Raw genomic sequence first — 18,529 nt, forward strand, 5'->3', positions numbered from 1 at the left:
ATTCTTGTTCACTGTACCAATATTTCTGATCTACGTTTAAATAGAAAAAAACAAACGTAGCACATTCGTCAAAAACATTGACTTAAAAGCAGAAATATATAAGGCAATGCTATTATTGTATGACACACGGTGTTGTTGAAGGATGTTTTGCGGTTTTTTTAATTGTTTATTGTGCTTGTGCCCCCACTACCAAACACGGTGTGTTACTTATCATGATCACATTCAGTTTTGCAAGAGTTCTCCATCCTGCTGTCGCTTCTTTAGTTCACAATTGTGATCCTGGTTTGCCTTCAATAACTGTCCGAGGCACACATACTGTACTCAAATGTGCCTTCTAGTTGTGGCCTTCAACACTTTATCTTAATTTCACCAAACTTGTGCATTACTTTTGTTTTTCCTGTGTTTATCTTAAAACCCAACTTTGCACCCCTCTTTTTTTATCTCTTCAATCATTTCCTGCAATTAATTTCCATTGGTTGTTAACATCATCAGCAACTTTGAGATGGTTACTATTTTCTTCACGTCTGCGTTCGCCTTTCTTCAATCTATTTTTTGGAAAACTGCAGATTGTCGGATATGTAGCCTTCAACGAATTCTATGCAAACTGGTGCGATGCAAGTTGCACTTTAACAGAGGCATATCGAGGGTAAAGCTAATTACAGTGGGAATACAAGCAAGATAGGTAACACAAACAATGTGGGTCATGAGGCAGCTGATATTGAACGAAATCTAAGCAACATTTTGAAATATCTAGATAGTCCATGGGCCATAGCAGAATTCGGCACCACCTACAGTAGAACAAATCTAAATTGTACCAGTTTCTTAATACAGGGAATAAGAGTGATTTATTTGATAAGCCCATTAATTTTAAATGGATATCACATAACTCACTATTGTTGGCCACTTAACGAAATTGGAACCAGAAATGTCAGGTGGTGACCGATAAATGAAATATCTGGTATTGTCTCATGGATATAGAGGAGCAAAGTGATTAATTGGATGGCATCACTTCAATGCAAAGTGAGGGAGAGTACAGTTAAAGTGGTTAACGGCAGGGAAAAGTATATGAAGCCACAATTGTAAATTAATCGACTCGTGCATAGAATTTCACGATTCAAAATAAGCAGACAATACACCAAATTCACATAAAGCGTATCTGCCCCTCCACATAAAAAATCCGACATTTTTTTCAACACTTCACATCAGCCACGCGACCTTTTGGGAGTGCACAATTTCAACAGCACCGGTTCAACGCAAACAAAACTCTGAAAACCGGTTTCGACTTTCAGTGTCTCATCAGCAGTCAGGCTTGCATGAACCGATCCTGAACTGCCAGATGTTATAGGCACGGACCCTCTCTTTATTATATTGGGTCCTAGTTCGACGAAAATCTGTCCCTATTTTATCCACAACACAACGTAATAATGAGCGTCGTTGTAGAAACTAATAAAAAAATAAGCAGACTGTCTCCGAATATAAAAATGTTGGCAAAGCAAACTCCGACGTCATTGGGAGTATCGCGCTATGACGTCACGCCGGCCGGATAGCATCGAGCGGAGTGACGTAATGCGGGTCAACTTCGTAGTGCGCGATGACGTCCCGGGGGGGAGGTGGGGGTCAGAATCCATACTCTTAGTTTTTTTCGGTAAAGCCACGTAGGTAGAAAAATAAAATAATAATATATAACGACGTTTCGATCGCAACACAAGCGGTCATCCTCAGGCGGAAAAAAAATGAACCAGCAGTGGAACTGCTGAACCAGCGAGATTTCACAACATCCAGGAATGGTAGCTTGCCATCATTTTCCACTTCCATGGTGAATTTGATGGATGGGTGTATGGAATTGATGTGGTTGAGAAATTGGTTCAGTGCTGGCAGGCCATGTTACCAAATGACGAAAGTGTCAACTACGTATCTCTTCCACATGGAAGGATGTAGGGTGCATGTCAGGATGGCATCTGTTTCAAATTTCTCCATGAAAACATTCGGTAAAGTCGCGTAGAACATTTGAAACACGGCAGAACGAATTCTTCTGCCGTAGCTGATCACTGTTACAACGCTGTGGGTGATCACGGTATAATTTTCTCCGATACCAAGGTTCTTTGCAAACCCACGGGTTCTTATCAGAGATTTGTTCACGAGGCAATTCAGATCTACAAACACAGACACAATTTGAATCGAGAAGATGGTTTCAAATTAAGCAACCATTGGAAAGATGTTCTAAATCGAACCAAACATTAAACTAATTTTCAATGGTACAGTATATTTTTTCAAGTAGTGGTATACCAAACTTTCGCAGCTGCTTAAATTCCCTTTTCACACCATCAATATGTAAACTCCCCCTCCCCCCCTCGCCGGTCTGCACATGTTCACCCCCTCTACACCGTTCATCATGCTAAGTCAGCCAATTAAATGCTATTTTTTTAATGCTAATTCCTTTGTCAAGGCACCTTAATTCCTCTCACACAGCTTAAAGGTCGCGGTCTGAGCTTGGCTGTGTTCACTCCAGCGCTGTCCTCTAGACAGTCTGGTCCCTTCACCTGATGAAGGCCACTTGTGTTGTGGCCAAAACGTCGTGATTTTTGTTGTTTTAGTTTTTTGTTGTTTTATTTTTTACCTACGTGACTTTACCGAATAGAACCAAAGAGTATGGATCCTTGCAGTCACGAAAGCTTCAAATCTAGAATTTTGATTTAAAGTTTTCGTGACTGCAGGGATTTTGCTGTGGTTTTCACACCTGATGATGATTGCTTGTGTTGCAGTCGAAACGTCGTGATAATTTTATTGTTTTATATTTGTATTATTTTATTGTTTCCCTTCTACGTGACTTTACCGAAAGAACCAAGAATATCACGTAGAACATTTTTTTTATTTTTACAAAAAAAACTACGACGTTTCGATCGCAACACAAGCAATCCTCCTGATAACGATTGCTTGTGTTGCGATCGAAACGTCGTAGTTTTTAGTTATATTTTTTTCTACGTGACTTTACCGAAAGACCCAAAGAATATGAATTCCTGCAGTCACGAAAGATTTAAGTCAGGGATCACGGTCGTTAGTGCGCGATGACGTCACGCCGGCCCGGCGCGTTAATGGCACACGGGTGGGTTAGGATTGTAGTGAGCGATGACGTCCGCGGGGGGTGGGGTCAGGATCGTGAGTGCTCGATGACGTCACGGCGGTGTAGCCGTTTCGTGCGTTAATGGACGCGGGTGGGTCAGGATTGTAGTGAGCGATGACGTCCGCGGGGGGTGGGGTCAGGATCGTGAGTGCTCGATGACGTCACGGCGGTCTAGCCGTTTCGCGCGTTAATGGCACGCGGTGGGTCAGGATTGTCGTGGTAGATGACGCCCGCGGCGGTGGGTTCAGGATCGTGAGTGCGCGAAGACGTCACGCCGGCCGGGCCGTATCGCGCGATGACATCATCGCGCTCGGCGTGACGTCATCGACAGGACGAGAGGCGGGGAGGGGGTAGCATCTTGAACGACGTCGCGAAACGGATCCGTCCGTCGTTGAGTTTCAAGCCTCCCGGCTTTTGTTTCCTCGCGAACCTTCGATCGAGACGCCGTCGCGATGGTGTGCGGTTTCGGTGAGTTTGAGATACGAGGCCTCGCAGAACACGACACGACGCGCCAAGCGAGCTGCGCTGTGTTTATGCCATCGGGAGGGCGTCTCGCCTGCACGGAGCCTCGGGCCTGGCAAGCGTCCCGGTTTAAATCGCGACTGAGACGCGACAAGAACAACACAACTCCCAACAACGTTCGTCAGTAGCACTGACGTTTCGGGCAATGGTCCTTCCCCTTCGCACATATCACTTACGATAACAGTACAGCTATGCGTTGCGGTCGAAACGTCGTGAGAATTTTATTGTTTTATATTTGTATTGTTTGTTTCCCTTCTACGTGACTTTAGCGAAAGAACCAATAATAGTACGGCAGTAGTCAGTGCGATTGTATCTCCAGGCGCGGCAGTGGAAACAATGGGGCCAAGCTCCTTAGCCCCCAATCGCCGCTACCGCCTGTCCTCTGTGTCCCTCCACCCGGTAGTTGCAATTAGGTACGCGACAGTCGATCGGCACGGTTCGTGTGTGTGTGTGGGGGGTAAAGTGTGGGTAATCCCCACCTCTCCCATGACGTCTGGCCATCGTGGAAGAGTAGACCAAATACACGATAGAATTCATCTCTCGAGCGCTGTTTAGTGGATGCCCTTCCGTCAACAGTGGCGTGAGCAAGACGTTGCACGGCCGCACCTTTACCGCTGTGTTGAATGTCGTTGCTACATTTCGGGTAACTGTGAATGAAGCGTGTTTTAATAGCACCGTCGATTAGCATGGTTGGCTACGTACAGTGCGAAAGAAGTTCAACATACATACGACAATTAAATACAGTAATCAGTTGATAATAGTGTCCCTTTCAAGTGGATCAGGGAGATAACACAAATCGGAGATAATGTTGAACGAATGTCAAGCGGTGGTGACCAATGGCCTACTCTTCCACGGTGGCCAGACGCCGTGATAGAAGGTGGGAGTATATACCCACGCTTTACCCCACCGTAACAGCGACCTGATGAACGGTGGTGGTGCTCCCATTTATGTTGCCGGGTTGACAAATGCGTGGTCTCAGGGTGAACGATAATTAAATATACAGTACTTTTATATAATTGTGACAATTTCCGCGCTCGGAGTTTTGAATCAAACTGGCGACGTGTGAATTGAAAAGTTCATTTCGCTACCGATTTCGTACGGCGGTAGCAACCCACTTATTAAGAACCCACACTGTGTTACAATGCGGCAGTGACATCAATGTGGTTGTTTTACGGGCTGTTGAGACTAGTTTCAAGGGAACTAAGAGGCGGCTTTGGCTGTGGGCAATGTCTCAGTGTCTCGGTACACGGTGTTACACAACTCCTGACTTCGGCGGAAGTGTTTATCGCCTGCATCCAGAAGCCATGAGCCAGTGATGGACACTCCACATTCCTTTGGTGGGGGGGGGGGGGGGCGGGAGTTTATCTATTGGACATTTGCAATGCTATTAAATGACATTAGGTGGTTGTAGCACGACATGATCGTTGTGTGTCGGCGTGATGTGCTAATGAGGCCCACACCTTTTTAAGCTCGTCAACGTCGATTGCACAAACAGGATATTTCGACTGACAGGTTTAACTACTGTTATCTCAGGACAAAGTGGTTCTTATATATTAATAAGAATAGTTTTTTTACCCTTTGTAGAGCGGAGAGCTTTGTGTTATTTGTTTACCTTGTACTTTGCACTCCTATCGTGTTTTTTTTGTATTGTTGTAACGTTATTACCCGCCCCGACTGGACATGTGTGAAAAAATATAGTTTTATAGCTCATCCGATTCCTCCAGTCTAAATAAATATTCAGATTCTGCCCTCCGTCCCGATTTTGGACACACTACCGGAGGTGTAGCGTGTGTCAGTGACCAAGTGACCCGGATCTCGTCATAACTCCGAAGCAAACTCCGAAGATTGTGCCTGGATAGTGCTTAGCGGGGCGACCACCATGCATAACCGGTGTTACAGGCTGTGGGCATGTATTATGGGGCAGCAGAGGGTAGAGCCGCAAACATCCTTTATTGTACTCACACAGATTATTGTGGTGTAAGTACTGTATGCTCTGTTATGTAATGGCACATAAAACAGTCTAAGAATATAGATACACATTATAACAATATGTATCCCAGTGTAATATATGTGTTATACAAGTATAACAATGCTGTGGGGTTGAGCGATGGCGCAATGGTTAGCGCGCTGCATTAAATCCGATTACCTGAAGTGAGTCCTTGCCATGTCTGACATCAGTGGCAAGTGATATCTGTACTTCACCCCCATCAGCCTACACTTACCATGGTGGTGAAGTATGACAATACAAACTGGCCGTTACCGACACGGCATTCATCCAGCAGTGGATTAACATAGGCCTGTAAAAGATTACATGTATGTACAGTCGAGTATACTTCGAGACAACTGGAGCAGTGTTGAATATTGCACAGTATCGTGCAATGACGTGTCTATATTTATAAATGTAGCTATATACAACACATAACTAACAGAATTTGAATACACGAATACAATGTTATCGCACGTATATATCTGAGGCTAATTAGGGAGCTGAGCTCAATTGGAGTCTGACAAGTAGAGCCTATAGTGTCATATGGGTCCTCAATCATTAGAGCTCATCAGTGAAACAAGCCTAGGCATGTTGAATACTGTTGACATTCAACAATTGTGCAGCGAAATATGGTTGGTTGTCCTTTTTGTTTAGCTACGTGCGCCCCGAACAAGTCGCAAATGACCTGCCTCTCGGTTGACACTGACACTGCCCACATTGTACCAATTACTAATTTTACATCAGACTTGGGCCACGTATGCATAACAATTGCTACCGACAGTGACGCTCAGGAATCCAACCAGGGTCACTTGTGGATCACATTGCAGTACATGAACTAAAACCGCACCAGTTCGCCGCATCTGAAACATACAGAGTAAAACAAGCGTGGCTTGCCAGAGTAATCGATGGCGAGAGCCCTGGTCTGGATAGCTGAAACGTCTGGCGAGCAGCGAATGCATATTGAAAGATATGTAACAAAAACAATAACATCATACGTAAATGTCTATATGTGATAAAAGAAAACATCGACATGTAGCATATATGCATTTTACTGTTCAGACCTAAACACTAAAAATACTGTTATTGTGTGTTTCAGTGTACTATAGTTACGTCTTTTGGTGGGCTCGATGATTGGTCCGATTGTATGTTAATCTCTCCCGTCCCCCACTACTTACATTTTTAAATAAACAAGGAAGAAAATAATTCATATGCATGAATTCTGTAACCTTTTCAACATGCCGTTGTGTTTGCAAGTATCAGTAATAATTTAGATCTACAAGGCGCCCTGACAGAAAGACTACAGATATAGAGAATTGGAGAGAGAGGCCTTTTTATATATGTAGTGGGGTCTTCAGCCGGGACTTAAACGTCTCCATCGCCAATGAGTTCCTAACCTCCATGGGCAGGGAATTCCAGAGCCTGGGTTTATGGTGATGCAAACCCATTTAATGCCTTAAATACAAGGCTTTTTAAAACATGCATATTATCTATTGTATGTATGTTGAACTTTTTTCGCACCGTATGTAGCCAACCGTGCTAATTGGTACGGATCAGAAACAAATAAGCATTCATAAAATAAAGTGTGCAAGAATGGTTCATATTTAAAGAAGCGTAGAGAAAGGTGTTCACTTGGAATTACACTGACAGACATAATAAGTAACAAGTGAATCAGAATGTACGAAAGTTAAGAGATAATTTTGATCTTTTTAACAATGCCTAGAGTATGATGTTAAAAGCAGAGAGATGCATGCTTGGAATGACACTGAGAGGCAGAAAGAGGAACACATCTATTGGGCTCAACTTAAATCCGAAACATATTGGTGTTCATTCAGCAGTGGATAGATCATAGCTCGTAATAATCTGCGCATTTTGCCTGTCCCAGTCTCCTTTAAGATCTCTTCCCTGGGGAGGTGCGAGGACCCAGGCAGGGAAACTGAGCCTGGTCCTGGTGGCATGAGACCTCAACTTTATTATAAAATGAATGTATTTATTATAAACCAAGATTATATTACACGTGATAACATCAACTTGTTTATAAAGAATATATAAATTTAAGCATCAAAGCAGTTGAGGTCTAGTGACATATGACATCAGCTTTGGTGTGTTACTTTAGCATTGTTTAAGAGGACCATGTCATTAACGATGAGTGAGTTCATTAATTATTTCATGGCAAACCCTTTGGTAAATTTGCCCAGTCTGTAGATCAAGATGTCATCATAGCCAACGCCGTTTATGGCACCAACATTCATCACTTAGCCTCCGACAGACTCCACAGCTCCTGCACAGTAAATATGCGACCACCAGCCACAATCCAGGACCACCATCTGGTTTTAAGTTTTTGTCTTGGTCGCTCGACTCGTGGCGACCATTCCAGTGTGTGTCTTGATAACTGGCTGTCCATCGTCTTTCACACATGGCCCACCCAGCACAGCCATGTTTTCCTAATCATATCTACAACACTTAGCTACCATGTTTGCTTCCGGACTTGTGCATTGCTTATCCAGTGTTGCCAATAAATTCCTTGCTTCCATTTTGGACACCAGTGCCCTAATGCCATCAACTTATTTCCAAGTTATTTAGTGTCCATTTCTCTTTTTTCGTGTTTGTTTCATTTATTTGGAATAACCCTGTGAGCCATTCGGCTCTTGATTCGGGTGCAACCGCAACAAACAATAAAATTACAAGATACATTTAAAATTTACTGTACGCAAATTGAGACATCCCCTACAAAAACAATAAAATCTTCCAGAAAAAAACACCATTTGTTTATGCTGCGTACTAAACTGTGCAAAAAAAATTCCCATTTTGAATAACAATCATAACAGTAACACACATAAGTACCCCTTCCTAAAACGTTAAAATATCATCGATAGTTGGTTCTTTCGGTAAAGTCACGTAAGTATAAAATAAATTAAATCGCGACGTTTCGGGCGCAATACAAGCGTCCATCATCAGGTGGGACAACCACAGCAATAAACAATTGCTGAAGTGGGTAGAAGGACTCCCGTAATACGAGGTTGATTTGATTTAATTTATTTTATACCTACGTTACTTTACCGAATGAACCAAAGAGTATGGATCCCTGCAGTCACGAAAACTTTAAATCTATATTGAGAACCCCTTATATACATATGATCCCCGCTTCACACAGGCAAATGGACAGAGTTCTGAGATCATTTGCCACTGATGCAAATCGTTGCCGGGAATTGAGTTTGGGTTGCCGGGTTCGAAGCACAATGTGCTTACCACTACCACCACTCTGCCCCGCTAATGTATTAAGTGCATTTAATCTTGCGCACTACATAGTTAACGTCTCATATTATGCATTTATTTTTTTTTAGCTGTTGACGGCTGTGACTGACTGACTAATGTATATTCTGGTGATATTCTACGTGACTTTAAGGGTTAGAGACTTTAACATTTGTGTAATTATGATCCAGTTTGCTTATATTTAGGCAAAATAAAAAAAAAATGTTTCTTTTATTTTGAACTTCCACAGGCGAGGGATGCAAATGTAGAATATTTTCATTTTTTAACCTACGCCTCAAAATTGTGGAGGTTTGGAAGGCTGCTGAATCAAACCATAAAATCAGATATTCAATAGCTTAACATTTTTGGAGCTTCTTCGAAGAGAGAGCAGGCAAAGCCCTCTCCCAGTTACTTGTCGCACGTAACACCACTCGCCAGACCTGTGGGCGAGTTGTAGCGGCAAAGTGTTCCGTGCCACATTTCTTTCTTGCTCGAAATAGTTATTCGTGTTGCCATGGAGAATATAAAGAGCAAAATAGATAGCCAGAACATGTCTCCTTATATCAGTATCTCCATGTAAAAAAAAAAGAAATGTTTATTTTTACACAACCCATGAGCCCCCAAAATCTTCTCCAAGTACTGTACATCATTTCAGCAGCAGTTTCCATATGGAGACACTCAAAACCGGTCCAGAGTTTTCTTGTGCTGAGACCGATTATATGAAGGAGACATTGTCTGCTTATCTATTTTGGTTTATAACTGTACTGTTTAGGTTTTATGTAACATCCACAACGCATAATACAACTACTGAGTGAGCGTCCGCGTGGGTAAAGTCCACACCGCTTGCTGTTCAGCATGCTCCTACTTCTCTATCCTGCCGGCTGCAAGGTCATCACAATACACGCGTATTGCCAAGCAGTCGTGTGAGCGTGTCGGGTAGTTTAAGTGATGTCGAGTGGAGTCTGTATTGAGCATGCCGGTGGTGCTGTCATCGTCAAAGCTAAGGATGTCTTATTGTGTTAACAAGCCGCCCGGACTTTGAGAACCAAGTGGGAGGCCCTACGGGGCAATTCGTCATTTTTAGGGAGGCACCAGGGGAATTGCTCGCATCCATCGTAGTCGAATAGTATAAATATTTAACCTCAAAACACTTCTTTCAGGAGGGTCCTGCCCTGGCATATTTGCCCATTTCCATGAGCGTTGCCAATTGCTTGATGTTTGTGGAAACCAGAGTACCCAAAAAAAATCCACCGTGCATGCAAGAGGATAGCACTGATTTTCTGTACTGCCAACTCCTGTTCACCTCGCAGCCCATTTGGTGTTTGAAGTGTCACATATCTCTATGTGACGTGCCAGCCCTTGCCTCGAAAGTGCTCGGTAATGCACTTACACTCTTCTCTGTAAGCTATTTTCATAATACAGTATAAATAATGGGGGATTGAGTGATGTTAGGTAATAACGCATTAAGACCAGTATTATTTTTTTTCCAAGGACACATGACTTTACAGAAATGTATAAGCGAACAAGAACAGAAAACCTGGTTTGAAAAAAGTACACATACACAAGTAGAATTTCCTAAACGTTTGAAAGTACTGTAATATAGTAAGCGGTTAAAAACACACAGCTTTTATTTAGTCACATTTCTGTACTCATTGTGAAATAGTAACTAAGAGCAAATTGAAAGTTGAATGCCATGGAATAGATGCTAAACGTAGTGCAGACGTGACATGCTCTCAATACAGTGAGGGAAACAAGTATTTGATCCCCTGCTTATTTTGTACGTTTGCTCACTGACAAAGAAATGATCAGTCTATAATTTTAATGGTAGGTTTATTTGAACAGTGAGAGACAGAATAACAACAACAACATCCGGGAAAACGCATGTCACAAATTTTATAAATAGATTTTCATTTGAATGAGGGAAATAAGTATTTGACCCCCTCTCAATCAGAAATATTTCTGGCTCCCAGGTGTCTTTTATACAGGTAACGAGCTGAGATTAGGAGCACACTCTTAAAGGGAGTGCTCCTAATCTCAGCTTGTTACCTGTATAAAAGACACCTGTCCACAGAAGCAATCAATCAGATTCCAAACTCTCCACCATGGCCAAAACCAAAGAGCTCTCCAAAAATGTCAGGGACAAGATTGTAGACCTACACAAGGCTGGAATGGGCTACAAGACCATTGCCAAGCAGCTTGGTGAGAAGGTGACAGCAGTTGGTGCGATTATTCGCAAATGGAAGAAACACAAAAGAACTGTCAATCTCCCTCGGCCTGGGGCTCCATGCAAGATCTCACCTCGTGGAGTTGCAATGATCATGAGAACGGTGAGGAATCAGCCCAGAACTACACGGGAGGATCTTGTCAATGATCTCAAGGCAGCTGGGACCATAGTCACCAAGAAAACAATTGGTAACACACTACGCCGTGAAGGACTGAAATCCTGCAGCGCCCGCAAGGTCCCCCTGATCAAGAAAGCACATATACATGCCTGTCTGAAGTTTGCTAATGAACATCTGAATGATTCAGAGGACAACTAGGTGAAAGTGTTGTGGTCAGATGAGACCAAAATGGAGCTCTTTGGCATCAACTCAACTCGCCGTGTTTGGAGGAGGAGGAATGCTGCCTATGACCCCAAGAACACCATCCCCACCGTCAAACATGGAAGTGGAAACATTATCCTTTGGGGGTGTTTTTCTGCTCAGGGGACAGGACAACTTCACCGCATCAAAGGGACGATGGACGGGGCCATGTACCGTCAAATCTTGGATGAGAACCTCGTTCCCTCAGCCAGGGCATTGAAAATGGGTCGTGGATGGGTATTCCAGCATGACAATGACCCAAAACACACGGCCAAGGTAACAAACGAGTGGCTCAAGAAGAAGCACATTAAGGTCCTGGAGTGGCCTAGCCAGTCTCCAGACCTTAATCCCATAGACAATCTGTGGAGGGAGCTGAAGGTTCGAGTTGCCAAACGTCAGCCTCGAAACCTTAATGACTTGGAGAAGATCTGCAAAGAGGAGTGAGACAAAATCCCTCCTGAGATGTGTGCAAACCTGGTGGCAAGAAACGTCTGACCTCTATGATTGACAACAAGGGTTTTTGCCACCAAGTACTAAGTCATGTTTTGCAGAAGGGTCAAATACTTATTTCCGTCATTAAAATGCAAATCAATTTATAACATTTTAGAAATGCGTTTTTCTGGATTTTTTTGTTGTTATTCTGTCTCTCACTGTTCAAATAAACCTACCATTAAAATTATAGACTGATGGTTTCTTTGTCAGTGGGCAAACGTACCAAATCAGCAGGGGATCAAATACTTTTTTTCCCTCACTGCATGCCTTCACGAGGCTATTTTTACTTGCGTCTGTTTACTTTGTAAACAGACTGGCGATATCTTGCCGCCACAGGTTGGGCAGAGCCAATCACAGTTCACACCAACAGCCAACACAATGACAGCCCTGGGAATCCGTCATCAGATTTGAAGGAAAGTTTCCCGAGCAAAAATGACCCGGACAAACGAGACCAAGGACAAAGCAAGGGGGGAACCCCGATGTCACGGTAACATTTCATCGGCGTGTAGCACCTTGTAACAAGCGAAGATTACTTTTTTTTTGCCTTCCAGGTGATTTTTCAGACTAACCGACACGTTCAGTGGCGCATAAAGCAAAAGCGACATTGCAGCATTTGGCCATTAGTTAGGGTGACATTTGAAGGATTTTCCATTTAGTGCGGCGTTCATGGTCCACTAACTCCGTCAGGAATTAGCCTCGAAGTAATCTAATTTTCCCTATTCGGCCACAAGAATTTGCGGTTAAAATGCATCCACCCGCCCACGTTGTGTAAGGAGATGCTTCTCTCTGAGTTATTGTTATTGAGCAGGTCCCATGTCGTCATTGACTTTTAATTAAAAGTCGTTTTAGAGTGCCCATTCGTTTGCTTTGACGAGAATTAATATTATCGGGGAGCTGAAAGCTCCGTCGCGATCGGCTTTGGTATTGCCTTCATTTATTGGAATAAATTGGGGAGATATTTATCATTGTAATACTCATTTTATTTTCATGCAGTGCATTGTTTGTGACAATTGCTTGATAAAGCGGGAATTTGCCGATCCATCTGCGCAATGTTTGACCAGCATTTCATGAAATGGGGGGGAGCTTTGGGGGGTGTAGCGGTTAGCATGCTGCACTATCCTAGCCACCGGAGTTCGATTGCTGGCCATGGCTAACATCAGTAGTGAGTGATATTTGAACTGGTCCTGGTAAGGATCGGGCCAAAAATTCAAACCATTGTAATGCTCAAGTTGAGGTCTCCGAAAAACTTACATCAAAGGTATATATATTAGCTGTTTATTGCCATGATTGCAATAGGCTAAACGGCGTTTATTATTCATTTTAAAAATCAAAGTTGCTAGAGCCTCAAATGGCAAGTGATTTTATCGTTCTGACTCCTCCGTGGGCATCCACGCGGATTCATGCCATTTCTTAGGTGCCCACTCCATTATTATTCTTGACCAATTAAAATGTAATACATTAATATCTCAAAATACAGTACAGAATAAAATCTGAAATTGGGCTAAACGATCTGAAAATAAAGGAAATCTGAAACTCATTCCAATGTACATGTGCACAGCAGCCTGCTCTTTATCGTTGGCCTTAAATAGGCTCAAAGTGGGCACTTAAAAAAATGCTGGCAATCTCACTTAAACAAACTGCTACCAAATAGGGCAATGCTGTACCAGCTTCACCCTTCGCGAGGACAACCTACAAGCGCTTTGGTCCTGCTGCCCTAAGCGGACCGTTTCATCCTTTCTGACCATCAGTTTAACATGACCGTCTTAGTCTGCATGACAGCCGTGTGATGGCCTCATCCTTACTCTGGGTAATCGGTACGTGTTGTATGGACCTTCTAGTTGAGTGGAAGGAATGTGGAGTGGGAGGTCTTGGAATGTTCAAACGTGAGCTGGCTTGTTCTGCGACTTGAGTCTGAAGAGGAAAATTGATAACATTAAGTGTGGGTGCCCGTGAAAATTGTGCAAAGTGTGGTGCGCCTGTGTGTGCGCCCGTGTGTGTGTTGGTATGTGTGTTTTTCAATGTGTGTCCTGGTGTGCGTACATGTTGATCCATGTGTGTGTCTATGTTCGTGTTTCTGGGCCCTTGTTCCTGTGTGTGTTTGTGTGCTCTATATTTATGTCTACTCTGTCCTGTGCGCTGTGGCTTCCTGTGCTCTTTTGCTTGTTCCAGTGGGTTGCTTTGTATCCCTCCCTCTATGCTCCTGTTTATTCCTGTGCTCATTTGATTGCCTGCCTCCTCCTGTGTGGACCTCTGTCCTTTATGTATGTCTCTCCGATGTGATCCTTTGTGCTTCTGTGTGCTCCCGTGTTGCCCCCCCACACCATGTGCTAATGGGCCACCGCTTTCTACCCGTCGCTTACTCCCACAGACGCCCAGCGCGGCTCCATCCGCCTCATGCGCATCGGCCTGGCGCTCATCGTGCTCGGCAACCTGAGCTTCATCTTCGGCGCCATCGTGCACGGCACGGTGCTGCGCCACGTGTCGCGGCCCGGCTCCAGCATCAACCAGGAGTACAAGGCCGGAAACTTCTCCTCCGTGTTTTCCGGCCTCATGGTGAGGCTTTGCACAGAGGCTTGAGCACGTGCATTTGCGCGAAACGCGTGACCACATAAGGACATGTGCATCCGCACGTATTGGCGCTCGTGCCTCATGCATATAACTAAAACGCAACTCAGGCTAGCACATGCACACAGCCGGACGCAGGAGGAAACGTGAGAACACAGGAGTACACAGGACTACACAGGAGGCCACATGAGGATACAATAGGATACAGGAGGGAATGTATGCACACAGGAGCGGACACCGGAGGAATAAGTAATATTTAAAAAACCTTTTTTTTTAACACGCTTTAATGAAATGTACACTACTAGTAATAGGTTTTTACCCTTTTATCTGGCACCAAAACTGACACCTTTATACAAGGGATCATGTTTGCAATAACCACAACGCAAGCAGTCAAAATGCAAACAAAAAGAGACAACTCTGATAATGATATGCACTGTCCTTGAAATTGATTGTCCCACACCCAAGACGGCTTTTCTTAGAGCCTAGTCTCCACTGGTGTTGGACCAGATGACGCCAAAAGGCATACAACTCAAAAACAGCGCACTATCAGAGTATTGAGAGCGCGGGGTAAGCATTTACATTATGAGACCTCCTTTGCCAGTAGCAAGATATAGTAATAGGTTTTTACCCTTTTATCTGGCACCAAAACTGACACCTTTATACAAGGGATCATGTTTGCAATAACCACAACACAAGCAGTCAAAATGCAAATAAAAAGACCAATCAATTTCAAGGACAGTTGTCTCTTTTTGTTTGCATCTTGACTGCTTGTGTTGTGGTTATTGCAAACATGATCCCTTGTATAAAGGCGTCAGTTTTGGTGCCAGATAAAAGGGTTAAAACCTATTACTATATCTTGCTACTGGCAAAGGAGGTATCATAATGTACCCTACTAGTAATGGAAGAACTCCACGACTCCAGGAAGTGGCCCCGATGCTTGCCATAACGTAAGGGACCGTGGTGATTTACAGCCAACGTCAGTTGACCGTGGACAATTAGACCCAAGGCGAAACTAAAAGTTTGTTTAAAACATTTTTTTATGATAGAATATAGTATTGTCATCAGTATGACATAAGTATACCAAGTTTGCAGTCGATACCACATTTGGAAGTGGGTTAAAATTGAGTTACAAGATTTGAGGATACAACAACAACAGAGTGAGTTAATAGAAAGCGTGTAAAATGTAGCACACTGGAAAATGCAGAAGTACATAGGAGTACACAGGAACATGCATGAGTATACAGGAGAATACAAGAGAAGGTTATCACACGGGAGGATACAGAAGCACACAATTAGTACACAGGAAGATACAGGGGTATACAGGAGGACACAGGAGCACATGTGAGGATACATCATGCGGGGGTATAAAGGAGTACTTATGGGTACGCAGGGCGTTAAGATCACATGACGCCATTCGTAAGAGTAGGCCATTGTGTGCCACTGTTAAGTGTCCGAATTTTGCCAAGTAAAAAAAAATACTCGCAAATTATTAATTTGGGATTTTGTAAAGCAATCATCACCCTCTACAGCAAATGAAGACTATACTGGTCCTTTGAGTTCTCACCTGGGAAAAGAAAGTACATATAAAACTTAAATATGAGTTGAAGCTTTCTTTAATGGGGGGTTTGTTTAACCACAGTCATCATCACCACGACGATCCAAGGGCAGATAGCCCGTAGGTGTCCACTGCACAGTGCCGGTTGGTAAAATGGGTACCCAGGACTGGTCCAGATATCACTCCACCTGCGGTGTTAGCCATCACCAGGGGTCAACCTCAAGCAGCAGGCCGATGATTCTATTCACAATTTCAACCGCCAGGTAATTTATTTTTGCGGTTGCATTATCAAAGGAGACGTCAAAGACTCTGAACCAGGTGCCGTGGTGCACGCGTGCGATCTGGCTATTTGAAGGGGAGGATTGGTGGATAACGTAGATTTGCGAAGCTTCCAAACCCACCGGGCTGAGAATTGACCAGGGCATTGGAGTACAGCAAGTGGGTCGGTTTACTTGTCTGTGGAGCATTAAGTGTTATCTCATCATAACAGGACAGTGGTGGCCCATACCTGCAACCCAGAACTTTCGAGGCAAGGGCTGGTGGATCACACAAATGTCTTGAAACTCACTTCCCGTGGTCATCCAGGTCACGATATCTTGGCTTGTCAGGAGATGGCAGCACAGGAAGTGGATGAATCTTCATATGTTCCATCTTAATGGTGATTGGGTTTTTGTCCCCTCGCTCACATGGGTTTTCTCTGCGTACACCAGCTTCCTTCCATATGTACAATCGCGTATTATTGGAGTTGGCCAAACATCTCGGTTTAGGGCTACAGAGCTTGGGCAGTTGTTGGTGCCAGTTTTGGATGCCGTCCCACTTGTGGTTTCCCCCACCTCTGAATATAAGGAAATCTGTGCGTGTGACAAATGTGTAACTTGTATGTGTGTGGTAGGCTTTCTCCAGGTAAACTCCTAGTTTCCTCCCATGCGTAAATTGTTAATTCATGGCATAGGTCAAATATCCCATTGCAGGGTAAGTAAGAGGCTTGCTACTCACTGAGACACTCATAGGTAAGTATTATCATTATTTCTAACGGCACATGCTGAGAAGGGCGCAAAGCCAAACCACTCCAAATGCCAAGTAGGTAATGAAGGTGGGCCGGATGTGGTTTGTGTATTTTGTATTTTACACCATTCTCCGTTTCTGCTCTTGACTCATATGAGTGTTGACCTGAGCATGGATTGCTTCATACTGTCAAAGCAAAAAATTCTGCTACAAATAATGGTTCTTGCAGCTAATCACAGTCATACTATTATGGTAGTGCCCTTACATGTTCTAGGAAAGGCTCTTGGAATCACAGTACTCTCAGTACTCTTTTGTACATTACTTTAATGAGCGTTTGGCATACTGGAGGAAATCTGAGTACTCGGAGAAAACCCACACAATGAGGGGTAATGTTTGATGCTCCACAGAGATGGGTTGAATAATTTGTTGCCTCAACCTTGCTTAGATTCTCCGATTAGATGAGATCAGGCATTCAGGCTAATTAATAGAATCTGGCAGGAGTGCGAATTTGGGTGGGCGTAATGTAATCATGTGTGGGAAATAGGGGATGGACAGTTTGAAGACTGGGGATAAGGTTGGGGCCGAGGGATAGGGTTAGTGCTTGGGATATCGTTATAGGGATAGGTCTTGGGGTTTGGCTAAGGATAGAGTGAGGGCTAAATATAGGGATAGTGCAAGAGATAGGGTTAAGGGCAGGGCTGGGGATCAGGCTCAGGATAGAGTTAGTGCTAAGGATAGGGCTAGAGATAGGGTTAAGGCCAGGCCTAGGGATCACGCTAAGGATAGAGTTAGGGCTAAGGATAGGGTTAGAGCTGTAGTTGTATGTTTTGAGGAGGCCAGCAGCGTATTGTACTTTGGTGCACGTGAGGATGACCGAGTGGGGTCGTGTCTCGCATCCCAGTGTGCGTGAGCACGCACCGATAATGAGTGTTGGGAGGTCTCTGCGTCACCGTGGCTCTGCAGTCTCTTCCCCTGAGGCTCTGATGAATAAAAATAAAAGATGCGTGGGCTCACAAGGGGGCACCAGTGACATTCCCTTGCGCCGTTAAATGTGGACCGGTCAAGTGAGGCGGCTGGGGCTTAATATATTTATTTTTAAGCGGATCACTTGAAAGATGGCGCTTGTGCTTTCTGTTGGGGGTTGCTGAGCCGCCCCCCTCGTAACATGGCACGTGGTGAGAGCAGGTCGTGATTGTGGGGCACATGTGAAAGGGTAAGGCCTGCCCTGAGTTGCACCATCCTGTATGTTAATAGCCGTCAGGCTGGTTTATTTGCGCTTGGGCAGTTTGCCGCTTCACATGCAGGGCGGTTTCACCTCTGTGTGGAGTTTGGCCAAGGCGTTGAAACATCCTCTGCAGTGCGGCCAGCCCCGGAATTTTACGTATTACATTTTTTTATTAAAATGTTTATGTATTTTTCCCTCATCTCGGTGATGAACTGCACGTGCCGTT

General features: G+C 44.0%; 1 protein-coding gene across 1 annotated transcript in view; it reads left to right on the forward strand.

Moving 5' to 3' along the window:
- Positions 1-3,249: 3,249 nt before the first annotated feature.
- Positions 3,250-18,529, forward strand: part of LOC116946572 (keratinocyte-associated protein 3-like) — a 51,160-nt gene continuing 35,880 nt past the window's right edge. Inside the window, exons 1-2 of the mRNA XM_032961600.2 lie at positions 3,250-3,589; positions 14,322-14,506. Coding sequence (XP_032817491.2) covers positions 3,574-3,589; positions 14,322-14,506 — 201 coding nt within the window. The 5' untranslated portion in view covers positions 3,250-3,573. The remainder of the gene's footprint in view (positions 3,590-14,321; positions 14,507-18,529) is intronic.

Source organism: Petromyzon marinus, chromosome 27 (genome assembly GCF_048934315.1).
Source record: "Petromyzon marinus isolate PM22_M1 ecotype Great Lakes invasive population chromosome 27, UKy_Petmar_22M1.pri1.0, whole genome shotgun sequence".
Lineage (NCBI taxonomy): Eukaryota > Metazoa > Chordata > Hyperoartia > Petromyzontiformes > Petromyzontidae > Petromyzon > Petromyzon marinus.